This window comes from Phascolarctos cinereus, unplaced genomic scaffold, assembly GCF_003287225.1.
Source record: "Phascolarctos cinereus isolate Bilbo 61053 unplaced genomic scaffold, phaCin_HiC Scaffold_726;HRSCAF=1367, whole genome shotgun sequence".
In the NCBI taxonomy this organism is placed as follows: Eukaryota; Metazoa; Chordata; class Mammalia; order Diprotodontia; family Phascolarctidae; genus Phascolarctos; species Phascolarctos cinereus.
In genome coordinates, this window is record NW_027556098.1 from 251,128,168 (window position 1) to 251,141,490 (window position 13,323).

At 36.4% G+C, this 13,323-nt stretch overlaps 1 protein-coding gene across 1 annotated transcript in view; it reads left to right on the forward strand.

Annotated features, from left to right (window-relative positions):
* Nucleotides 1-13,323, forward strand: part of KATNAL1 (katanin catalytic subunit A1 like 1) — a 91,895-nt gene that overhangs the window by 45,719 nt on the left and 32,853 nt on the right. The window contains exon 4 of the mRNA XM_020997124.2: nucleotides 6,911-7,079. Coding sequence (XP_020852783.1) covers nucleotides 6,911-7,079 — 169 coding nt within the window. The remainder of the gene's footprint in view (nucleotides 1-6,910; nucleotides 7,080-13,323) is intronic.

Consider the following 13,323-nt stretch of genomic DNA (forward strand, 5'->3'; position numbering starts at 1 on the left):
ATGGCAGGCTCACTAGGAGTCTGGCCCACTTCTGTTGATGTTACAATAAATTCGCTACTTGGACTGAAAGAAGGCTTGAGTGGTCGACTTCTTTCAAGGCAAACTCCCACCCTGTGTCCATGCATTTCAGGGTTCCTAGCACCCCTAGACTGCAACAGTACGGAGTAAGTTTGATCCAAGATCAAACTATGGCCTACAATTGTCCAGACATAAAATTGATTCGTAACAACTTAAGAACAACATCTAACAGATGTTGTCACACCAAATATCTAGAATCTTCAAGCTACATGGAATAAAATGTTCCCACAACAGAGAACCAGTGAATATATCAAAAGAATATACAAATAGGATGAGATGCCTGTTGTCCTGTCTACTCTCAGAGTTATTACAAGGATGCTTTTGGTGATGTTGAGGTTAAGGGGTTCAGGGATACTGGGACCCCAATATTACAACACACAGATCCTGCCTGAAAGAATTTGACCCAAGCCTTCTTTCAGGTGGGGCAGCTAGGTGGCACAGGGAATAGAGCTCTGGCCTTGGAGTCAGGAGGACCTGAGTTCAAATCCAGCCTCAGACACTTAACACTTACTAGCTGTGTGACCCTGGGCAAGTCACGTAACCCCATTGCCTAACCCAAAAAATAAAAATTTATATTGAAGTTCTCTAGTAATGAGGACAGGAGTTGAGGCAGAAAGACTGTGAGCCAGTCATTGAGCTCATTCAGGAAAGAAGGGACATATCCTGGAGGTTGGTAGACAACAGCTACCAGAATTTTTTTGGGGGTGAACTTTAAAGGAGGAGAGGACACTGAGTGATGATGTTAGAGAGTCTGGAAGTAGTGACAAGGAGCAAGGAGTATTGTTTGACCTTGACTTTGACCAGAGAGTTGGGGGAAATGAGTGAAAGCATAACCAGTGCTGGAAAGGATGACCAGGGAGACTGTGTCATCAGGAGGGACACAAGTCTCAGTGAGAGCTTGAGCAAAAGAGTGTGAAAGGAAAAGCCAGGTTTGTTTCCTATAGAGCAAGTATTCCGGAGAACATAGTGGGAGGAATGGGTAGCTTGAGAGTACAACACTGGTGGGAAGAGGATGGGAATAAGGGATCAGTGAGTGAGTAAGAGAATAAGGTCTGAATAATGACAGTTGGGAATTCAGTATCCCTGCTATGGTGAAAGTATCACCTGGTAGGAATTTGTTAATCTGGATTAGCTAGCTAGATCTAATTTACTTTAAATTGTTTACTTTAAATTATTGAAATCCCTTATATTCACTAGATAGATTCCACCCCAAGCCATTAGATTTTTACTAGTGCATACAGTATTCACTACTTTATTAAAAAACGGTTTTGGGGTGGGGCAGCTAGGTGGTGCAGTGGATGCAGCACTGGCCCTGGGGTCAGGAGGACCTGAGTTCAAATGTGGTCTCAGACCAGACACCTGACACTTACTAGCTGTGTGACCCTGGGCAAGTCACTTAACCCCAATTGCCTAACCAAAAAAAAAATTGTTTGGGGAGAGAGGATTCTGGGAAGACGGCAGAGTAGGTCAGAAAATTCTAAGCTCTGCAGATTTTCCGCACAAGAAGACAAAATAGCACCTCAGGACAAACATAGAGTGGTAAAAATAAACAAGAGTTGAGGGAGAACAGTAGTTCTCCTCGGACAACTGGAGGAGAAGAGAAGAAAAATCCCAGGTCTGAGGTTTGGTTTCTATGTAAACACCTCCAGGCTAGTTCTAGGAAACTGGGAGTTGTGAGCCCTGGGGCTAGCTGGGTTGGGAGGTAGCCTCTGCCCTAGCCATGGAAATTTTCAACTCCTGGACATTGTGGGGAGTCGGGTATCTGAGCAGGGGAAGATTGAGGGAACCTCTGCTGATAAGGTTCTCCAGGCCCAGCTGTGCTGCCAAGAAGGAACCAGCACATCCTAGTGAATGCAGAAGCTGTGGGGCAGGGACACTTTGTTGTGGACACTTACAAGAGGGCAGAGTTCTTAGTTTTGGTTCCAGGCCAGAGGGGAGAACTGGAGGAGGACTTGAGGCCAGATGCACCATTCCTCATACCCCAGGACTAGAAGCGATTACAAGAAGTTGCTATATAAAACAAAAATAAATGAGCAGGAAAAGGAGCAAGAATGCAACCATAGAAAGTTACTTTGGGAATAGAGAAGACTGGGGTTTGTCTTTAGAGGAGGGTACTGAAGCAAAAAAAAGCCTCTCCCACCCCAAAGAGTAATGTCAGATGTTCATTTGCCCCAAAGGAATTCATTGAAGAAATTTAAAAAAGACTTTAAAAATCAAATGAGAGAGATGGAGGAAAAATAAAGAAAAGAACAATCCAAGAAAAACAAGAAGATTATGAAAAGAAAGTTAACCAACTAGAATTGGAGATCCAGAATTTTAAGGAAGAAAACAACTCCTTAAAAATTAGAATTGGGAAAGGGGAAGCCATCGAAGTTCTAAGAGACCAAGAAATAATAAAACAAAATGTAAAGAATAAAAAATAGAAGAGAATGTGAAACATCTCATAAGAAAAACAGCTGATCTGGAGAACAGATCACGAAGAGGAAATGTAAGAGTAATTGAACTACCTGAAAGCTATAATCAAAAAAAGAATCGTGATGCAGTAATACCAGAAGTAATTAAAGAAAATTGTCCTGAAGTGTTAGAACAAGAGGGGAAAGTAGAAATAGAAAAAATACACCAATCATCACCTGAAAGAGATCCTGTGGGGAAAACCTACAGGAATATCATAGCTAAATTCTGAAACCCCCAACTTAAGGAGAAAATATGAGAAACAGGAAAAAAATAATTTACTTATGACAGAATCACAATTGGAATCACAGAAGACCTAGCAGTGGCTACACTGAAAGACCACAGATCTTGGAACACTATATATATTGAAGAGCAAAAGAACTGAGATTACAGCAGAAAATATCATACCCAGTAAAGTTGAGCATAATCCTGAATGAAAAAATGGACATTCAATAAATTGCCAGACTTTCAGGACAAAAAGACTTGAACTTAATAGAAAATTTGACCTACAAAATCCAAGAGAAACATCGAGGTAAACATCAAAGGTAAACATCAAAGCCTAATTACAAGGGACTGAAAAAGAACAGACTGTTTACTTTTTATATGAAGAAATGTAAACTGTCTCTAAGATTGTAATTAGTAATTGGGTAGTTTGAAAGAAAGATTGGAGTAGAGCTGACTATGATGTGATTTTAAAAAGTAATACTGTCTAGGAAAAGGTAAAAAGAGTGATTATCTTATACAAACCAGGTGTGAGAGGAAGAACTGACACAGAGGAATTAAGTGGGGGAGGAGGGCTAGTAGTTTTGGAACCCTACCCTACTCTTACTGGTAATGGGTTAAAGAGGGAGCAATACATATATATATATCTAGAAGGTTGTAAAGTCTTTTAAATTCGGAAAGAAGTAAAAGGCTAAGGTGATGGGGGGATTTTTAGAGGGAACCCTGCTCACATCAGATCTAGGTTAAAGAGAGAACAATATATACATACGAGATATATATTTGGAAGGCTATAAAAGTCTTATAAATTCAGTTAGAAATGAGGGCAAGGGGAAGGAGGGGGAAGAGGATGAGGTTGAATGATATGAGGGCAAGATAGTGGGTAGAAGTAAAGTAGAGGAGTCAGGAGGGATAGGAAATAAGAGATACACAAATATAAAATAAAGATCAGGAGTAGAATTTATTAGGGAAAAAAAGCAGGGCTAGTAATCATAATCTCAGACAAAGTTAAAGTTAAAATGGATTTAATCAAAGGAAAAATAGGGAAACTACACCAAATGTCAGCCACATTAATCAATATTGGTTTTGACTCTTTAAAGTAACTAGACAGTATAAGGTTGGAATATTGCTCTGGTGTACGAAATGATGGATCAGTGGATTTAGAAAAATGTGGAAAGACTTGGACTTATAAAGGAAGATGTTATCCACCTTCAGAGAAACAGCACAAACAAGTATAGTATGATCTTACATAGATACATACGAATGTATATGTGTATGTATGTATGTATATCTATATGTATGTCTTTATGTGTTTGTGTGTATATATATGAATGTGTGTGTGTGTGTCTTCACTTAATTGTAAACTTCTTGGGGGAGGGGAAGAGGAAGGGGGGAAAAAAGGACAAAGTAAAAAGTGTGTAGCAGAGAACAAAATAAAACCTTCAAGGAAGTAAAGAAAAGATGGACAGCTCTGAACGTCATGTGTAGTATTTATGCTATAGGCTTTCTTGAAATGGAAATTTATTACTTTATATTTTGAATCCTCTCTTATGTTCTGCTGTGCACATGGCAATTTTTTTTCCTTTTCTTATTTTGTATTAAGTTTTAGTGTTTAAGTTTTTTTCCTTTTTTATGTTGCATTTAAGTTTAAAATAAAAAAAAAATTAACAAAAACGGTTTGGTTTGTGGCAGTGGGCTTTAGTAATATGTTGGTGTCTTGGGTCAGTTTGTCATATATTTTATGTATATTTTGCTCCAAGGATGTGCCTTTTATAAACTTCTCATCTGTTCCTCTTGCTCCGTTCATTGAAGAGTGGCATGTTTGTACTCACATTCCAAGCCTGAGGCAGAGAAATGCTCTGATGTTTCTACAAGTGAATTAAAGCCCCTGGCTAAAACAGGGGTACCAAGGGCTAGTGCATGAGGATGAAGTGGATACACATGGGATCAAAAAAACATAGAGGCAGAGGCAACAAAGAGGTACTGATGATAGATGTACTCAAAGAGAAACACAGGCAGAGACACAGAGAAAGGCAGAACCAAGATAGAGTAGAACAGAGAAACAGATTCATTACTGAGAGACTAGGCCTCATGATCATACTTATTAGACTTGTAGAGATGTATCAGAGATGTATTTCACATTACACAAAATAAAATTTGCTTTTTTGTACCATTGGTTATTAAAATTCTTGGTTTAGGTTGAGAATTTGTGTTAATTTGAGGGGTGGATGTGCTTTGATTTTTACAAGTGATAAATACGTGTATTTGACTGTTCTAACTTCCCAAAACCTCAGAATGTGAATTTTATTTATTTTCCATTTTTTATTTTAATTTTAATGTTTTTAATTAATTTTAATGTTCCCTTAATGTCAATTCTCATATCTAATCAGTTGCAAAATGTTGTTTATCCTTCATTGACTACATATCTTCTATCAGTCACATTCTTTCTATTCACACAAGCCCTTATCACCTCACCTTTGGATTTAAAAAAAAAATTATTTTTAACATTCATTTAAAAAAATTTGAGTTCCAAATTCTTTCCTTCCCTCTAGCCTCTTCCCTACCAATTGAGAATGCAAACAATATGGTATCAGTTATACATGTGGAATCACAAAAGACAACTTTCCATAATAGCCATGTTGCAAAAAAGCAAGAAAAAGAAAAATTTATACTTCAATTTGCACTCAGAGTTCATCAATTCTTTGTCTACAGATGGATAGCATTTTTCATCATGAGTCTTTTGGAATCGAGTTGGATCATTTCATTGCTCATAGCATAGTTCTCTTCACTCTGTGTCAATTTATATGTAGTTTTTCCTAGGTTTTTCTGAAACCAGTCCCCTTGTCTTTTCTTATATCACAATAATGTTCCATCACAATAATATAACAAAACTTGTTCGGCTGTTTCCCAGCTGATGGGCATCTCTTCAGTTGCCAATTCTTTGCCACCATAAAAAGAACTGCTGTAAATACTCTTGTACATATGGGTCCTTTTCCTTTTTCTTTGATCTTTTGGGGAAACAAACCTAGTAGCTGGGGTCAAGGGTATGCACAGTTTTATAGTCTTGGGCATAGTTCCAAATTGTTCTCCAGAATCATTTCACCTTTGGATTTTTGCAGTAGCTTCTTAATTGATCATCTTGTATCCAGTTTCTCCCCTTTACAATCCATTGACCCAAGTCCACTACTGCAAAATGTTCAATGGCTCCTTTTTTTCTTCAGGACAAAATGTAGAATCCTCAGCTTGGCATTAAAAACCTTGCACAATATAACTCCTTTCTTCCTTTGCATTCTCCATTACAGTCAAACTGGCCTGCTAGCACTTCTACATTGTACCATTGCTACTTGGTATCTTTGGACAAGTGATGTCCCATCCCTATGTCTAAAGTGAACTCTCCTCCTCTCCACTTCTTAGAAGCTCAAATTACTTGATATTTATTTACTTGTGTACATGGCATGTGAACCCTAGGACAATTTGTAAGTGCCTTGAGAATAGGGCTGTTTTCTTTTTGCTGTGTTCCTTTTCATTATGTAGCACAGTGCATTGTACACAGTGGAGACGTAAAACATATTTGTTGAATGAATTCAATAGAAATGCCACCATTTGGCATTTGACTAAGGAAATTTCTGGGCTACTCTTAGCAGTGGAGAAGAAAATCACCTACTTTTAGTTATTGGTAAGAGTAAATGCGTAAATTTTTCGTTGATAGTTTCCTACTTCTTGTCCTTCTACAGTTTTTAAAGCATTCTTTTAGGTTACATACTGTTGGTTTAGGAAAAGACTGAATAAAATAGGCTTCCATAGAGCCATTAAGATTATTTAATAGGGGAGAGTTAACTTTGTCCTCAATAATACTATGATTATAAATTAGGTAATTGTCTTCTGTTGGTCTGTCTAATGAAGGTAGCTGTTTGTATTGAAAGGATTTGAACTTTTAAACTTTTAAGACTTTTAAGTTTAAACTTTTAAGTTTTTTAAAAAATTCATATGCCTGACAGGTATGTACATGGCTTAATAAAAGAGAAAGACATAGCTAAGGTATTGAGTGTATTTAGTAGTTTTATTAAGATAACATCAAAGATGCTTTAAAAAAATATGTATATATATATATATATATAAAATATATTTTACTTTTACTAATGCTTGTTTTTCTCTTTGTCAGGGCTCCACCTCAGATAAGGCGCCCAAATCGAGAAGTGAGACCCCTGAGGAAAGAAATACCAGGAGTAGGGCCTCGGGGACCTGTAGGCAGAGCACACCCTATATCAAAGAGCGAAAAACCCACCTCCAGTAGGGACAAGGATTTTAGAGCAAGAGGGAGAGACGACAAGGCAAGAATATATTTTTCTAGTCATCTCACTGAAAGCTTGTGTCTTTTGGCAGATTAGAATTTACTTTTATTAGCTTCTTATGGTTCTCATAGGTTCTCGTGTTGTTGCTTTTGTATAGGTCAAGTAAAAAATGTGGTTTGATTATAAGCCCCAAGAGGGCATTGTAATTTGAATACTGAGTTATATTTTAAGCACTTGAAAATTCAGTGAAAATATCTTGAAATGGAATCCAAAGAATAGAATTATACATGGGGAAAACAAATTTTCCAAGCTTCTGTTGAATATGGATTATTTTTCAGCATATACTTAACATAAAGGAGAAAATGGATTTTTGAAAAATATTTGCAGAAAAAAAGTATTCTGAATTACAGTGAGTTGTAAGTGAAAAATAATTGTAGGAAAATAATTTTTAGGAAGAAATTCATCTATATAAAGAATAATATGAGGAAGATGCTTAACAGATTTTCATAGCAAAACCAGGAATTTTTTTTCCTAGTTGAAGGAATTTTACTTGTTTGAAGCTGGTTTTATGCATTTATTTACATGAGAAATCACTAGTAAATAGACTGCTTCAGAGCAGCTTTTATTGTCCTGAAAATGAACTTGTGAAACCTAATTCTAATGGGAGGCAGAACAAAATGATCCATTTATTTCTATTTCATCACAAATATCAATAATTCTATATTTAAAAAAACCAAAAATATTAAGTAACAACAGTCTTTATTGTCATTTGTTATTTATTTAGTCTTGTAATAATTTAAGGAGGTGATAAGAAAAATTTAAGCAAACTTCCAAGGGACTTCAGATTAGCTGTAGTTACCATATTTTTTAGTTAGGATTTATTTTTTCAGTGGGGTAGTAAAATCCCCCTGTGGAAACAGTACCTTTCCATGATTCAGCTGAGCAGTTGATTTGGGATTTAAAGTCTTTAAAAGTTGCCTTGGATCGGAGATATTAAATGACCTACCTGTGTCACATAACCAAGGCATATCAGAGGAGGCAGTTGAACTCATGTCTTTTGATTTCAAGGCCTGGCTTTTCTTCAACATGCTATACTATCTTTCAGTAATGCTTATCTATGGAGAAAGAATTAATTGAATTTTTTTTTTTAACTAGGCAGTGGAGTTAAGTGACTTGCTCAGGGTCACACAGCTAGTTAAATGTCAAGTGTCTGAGTCCAGATTTGAACTCATGTCCTCCTGACTTCAGGGCCGGTACTCTATCCACTACACCACCTAGCTGCTCCTGAATTTTTGATACATCAAAAGTTTTCATGAATGCTAACAGTGAGGCAAAAGACCAAAGTTGGTTAATATATGTATTGACAAGAAGTGTTAGCAAATTCATCAGTTATGATCCCTTTTTACATTTCTTATCAAGAGGAATTATTGACTTATTTTTTCTGCCTTAATTGTAATTTTACTTGTATGGATGTATATTGTCTTATATCATGTTCATTTCTTAATATATTCTGTACATAAAAATACTACTATTTCCCCCTCTTAGCCAGCAAGTCTTTCCTTGTTTGCAGTAAAGATAAAAAAACAAGTTCAGCCAAACCCTCCTGCATATCTGACATCATCTATTCTGCCTCCATTTAAATCCTTGTTACCCATAAGTAAATGATAATGTATTTGAGTCATCACAGATATGCTTGATTTTCTTAGCTTGCTAATAATAGTAAATATTCAGGATCAGTGTCACTTCCATGTGCCTACACTGCTAGAGAAAGTATAGCTTATTTATATGAACAAATAACTAGCTTTCATAATTGAAGTATAAATAACACCTTAATTCATAAATCTGTTCATTGTTTGTTTCTCCTGCTGGTCAGTATTCAAGCTCTTATTTTATATTTTTACATATGAAGAATGGTAGGGACTGGACCAATGATTTCATTGGTTTAGAGAACGTCCAGGTGAGGAAGCTCCCTCTATACAATGCAAGTCAGCACCTTTTCTACAGCATTTTTGTCTGAAGTTATTTTTAGGAACAATATTGATAAAAATAATATTCTAAAATTTGCTTCAGTGCCTCACTGGGATACTGAAAATAAATGAAATAATACTGTTTATATGCTTGTAAAACACTGTGTTCAATCTGTTGTACTCCATGATAATGATTAGTATTATTATTATTATGCCCATGTCTCCCTTTTGAGGCAAAAGTCTCATAAATAAAGATATACATAACTTCCTTGTTCCACCTAATTTTTCTCCATGTTCTCTAGGGGTCATACAACTGGCCTTTGCAGCTGGGAAAATACAAAGGGGCCTAAAGTTAGACTTGCCTCTGCTAGTCATGTTTTGGGCAAAAGGGAAGGCCTTGTAGCAAGACTGGCTTTAGAGCCCTCCAGTCTTCACCTTAATTTCATCCAACTTGAGCCAAGTATGAATATGCAAACCCCTTTAAATTCCTTGGACAAGTGAAAATAAAATAAATTAAGTTTTCCACTCCAGACCCTAAGGACCTTAAAAAGCTGATGTGAACAGAGAAAGCCAAATTCACTTGGAAGCTCAGATATTTTAAGCTTCTCTCAATTATGATTAACTTTTCCTGCCCAGCCATTAGTTCAGATTTTGAGAGTTACCAAATATCATCATTTACTACTGTGGGACTAAGTCCAAGCTTACTTTCAGTACAATTTTTCAGTGGGTAAAATTTCCTTGTTCTAAGCAGCTTTTGTATATGAACTAGAAAGCTTCAGTTACATCATGTATTGATCTATGGTTTCTCCTAGTGTCATAGAACCAACCATACAGCCAATTTACATTTACAACACTTATGAATCTATTTTATTTTTATGTTCCTGGGAGATTTGTGTTCATTATTTTTTTAAATTAATGTTTGGAAGCCAGTAGAGAAATATACTTAGAAATAATACACTCTATTACTTTTCTGAGATAGTTAAACTGTAGGAAAAAATCAGATGGTAGGTGGCATAAGGAAAAATGATTACTAGATTCTTGGAATAAATGATACTGTATTATAAATATAAAAATTAAAATGATTATTTATGGTACCCATGTTGGTTTTGTGCTGTTTATTGCTTTGTGATTAATTAAATCTTTGACATTTTATGGTAAAATGGGTGGCATTTCAATTATAATATGGTGATTGAAACTCCTATATGATTTAAAATAAATTTCATAGTATAGTTTACTGATAATGTACAGTTATGTTTGGAAGGATCCTGAACTACTCAGCGTTAAAGACCATATTTCATTGGATTATCCTCAAGTGGTTATTTGTGAATACATGTTTGTCTAAAGTAGTATTTTTTAGTGGTAAGTATGCTTAAACTGGAGGAGTTCTTTTGGCTAGATTGGAGATCTTTTCCAAGAGTGGAAGATTAGTGCCATTCTAGGACATGTACAGACTAGGCATGTCTTTTTATCTATTCCTAGAAAGACCTTATTTCATACATTTAGTCTTAAATTGCCCTCAAGATTTTATCACTGGTAGAAGTCTTTCAAGTATCTATTCTGATTTGCATTCCTTTTGGCATTGATGTTTAGGTCAGATAGTTTCTATGTTCAAATAGCCTTCTGATTAAATTTCTGATTTTTTTCTTAGTAGACTTAAGTATAGGATATATTGGAGTGAGGAGAGACTTGAGGCAGGGAGACATGAAGAAGACTCTTGCAGTAGTCCATGCAAAAGAGAGCTTACGAGAGCCTGAACTCGGAGAGAAGGGGACAGATCTGAGAGATGCTGTGAAGTTAGAAACAATATTTAGCCGTGCGTTATATACGTAGAGAGAGAGCAAATGAAGTCAAGGATAGTACTAGGGATGTGGGCTTGGGTAACTATGAGAATAATGGTGTTCATGACAGTGATAGGTAAGTTGGGAAAAGGGTTGGTTTAGAGGAAAAGATAAGAGTTCTCTTTTAGACATTTCAGGTAGGAGATGCCTCTAGTACATCCACTTTGAGATTTCTAAAAGGCAGTTGGTGATATGAGACAGTACGGGGGGTGGGGCATTAGGGCTAGATGTCTAGATCTGGAAATCATCTGCATAAAGATGGTAATTGAACCTTTGGGAGCTGATGGCATCACCACTTGAGATAGTATAGAGGGAAAAGAGAACAGGTCTGGATAGAACCTTAGGTGATTTCCATGGTGGCTGGGTGTGACATTGATGAAGAGCCAGGAAGGAGACCGAGGAGTGGTCAGACAGATATAAGGAGAAGCAGGAGAGCGTAGTGTCATAAAACCAAGAGAGGAGAGAGTGCCCAGGAAGGGAAGGTGATCAAAAAGCATCAGATGCTGCAGAAAGGTCAAGAAGGCTGACTCCAAATAAGACTCAGATGAGACTGCAGTCTTGCACCATGAAGCATGTAAGAGAAAACATAGCCCTGAAAAGTTTTTAGAGGTATATATAACTAATAAGCTACCTCCACCACACGCCAGTGGAGCACAATATGTACCCCTAATGAATTGACCTATTATATGAGATTGTTTGTAATATCTATTTAAATATTGGCAAATGTCTGCCAAGTATACGCATTTTCATTTTATTAGACTCTATATACTAAGCTGCTCTTGCTGGCAATAATTAGCCAGCAGGTTGCTGCTTCCTTTGAGATAAAGTGTATTCATCAGCATAGAGAAGGATGCTTATCTTTCTATTGTTTATGGCTAGAGGATTCCATTTAATCATCTAATGGCTGACTCATGTTATTTAAATGCCAGTTAGAAAGAAGAAGGGTAGGTGGTGCCATAGCCCAGTTTTACTCCATTTACAAATGGAATTTCATCTGACAAAACACAATTCTGTCTACTGTAAAGTGCTGGTAGCTGTGTTGAGATGGACTTTGAAGAAAGGATCTGTATTGAATTATTCAACTTGATTCATATTCTGTTTTTAAAGCTGCTGAGAACATCGAATGCTGTGAAAATCTTGTATTTTTAACGTGATTTCTTGGGGAGATTAAAGGAATTATAGCTATAATTAGTAGAGTGGTTATTCTTAAAGCATTCTTGCTCCTTATTCAGTGGAGGAGCTGAGAGTTACAATTTGCTGAGAAGAAATCTGTTGATAGAGTTTTGAAGGAATGTCCACCTGACTAAAAGGTTTGTAGTTTTGAGATAATAGTGTTTCCTTTTTTGAAGATGAAGGAATGCTATCTGAGGACTTAGTTACAGTGAAAAGTTTGACAGGGTTTGGGGCCTTCCTATTCAGAACAAAATTGAATCAATTTTGATAACAAAAGACAAATAAGTTTCTTTTGTCCTTTCCCTTATTCGTTTCTTTCCAGCTGTGACATCTATCCCCCATTTCTCTCCCTTCCCCCTCCCTTATCTGACTTTCCCTTCCTCCTCCCTTAGGCTATTCCTTTTTCCTCCATTCCTCCCTCTATGACTATATTTCCCATTGTTTAGCTCTTGAAAATCTAAGGTTATTATACTAGATGTACTTGGGCTCCCTAAGTTCAAGTTGTGTCAGTTTCTATTGCCGTTCCTCATTGGCTCCTTTTCCAAAAGAATTTTAAAATTGTTATAGAGTATCCTTTGAGTCTTTGCTTCAGTGTGACTCTGTAGTATAACTTTGTACTGATTATCATTACTACAAAATCTGATTTCAGAGAGCATCTAGACATATTTGGTACACAAACATACCTGAAATATCTTTTCAAAATAGTATTTTATTTTTTTTCCAATTGCATGTAAAGATAGTTTTCAACATTCATTTTTATAAGATTTTGAGTTCTATATTTCGCTCCCTCCCTTTCTTCCCTCCCCCCACCCCAAGATGGCAAGCAATCTGATGTAGATTATACATGTACAGTCATGGAAACATATTTCCACATTAGTCATATTGTGAAAGAAGAAACAACAAAAGAAAAAAACCACAGAAAACAACAACAAAAAAAGTGAAAATAGTATGCTTTCAGACCCCATAGTTCTTTCTCTGGATGTGAATAGCATTTTGCATTGTGAGACTTTTGGAGATTTCTTAGATCCTTGCATTGCTGAGAAGAGTTAAGTCTATCAAAGTTAGTCATTGCACAGTTACTGTTACTGTACAGTGTTTTGGTTCTGCTCACTTCACTCAGCATCAATTCATGTAAGTCTTTCTAGGTTTTTCTGAAATCCACCTGCTCATCATTTCTTATAGCACAATAGTATTCCATTATGTTCATATACTACAACTTGCTCAGTCATTCCCCAGTTGATGGGCATCCTCTCAGTTTCCAATTCTTTGCCACCACAAAAAGAGCTGCTATAAATATTTTTGTGC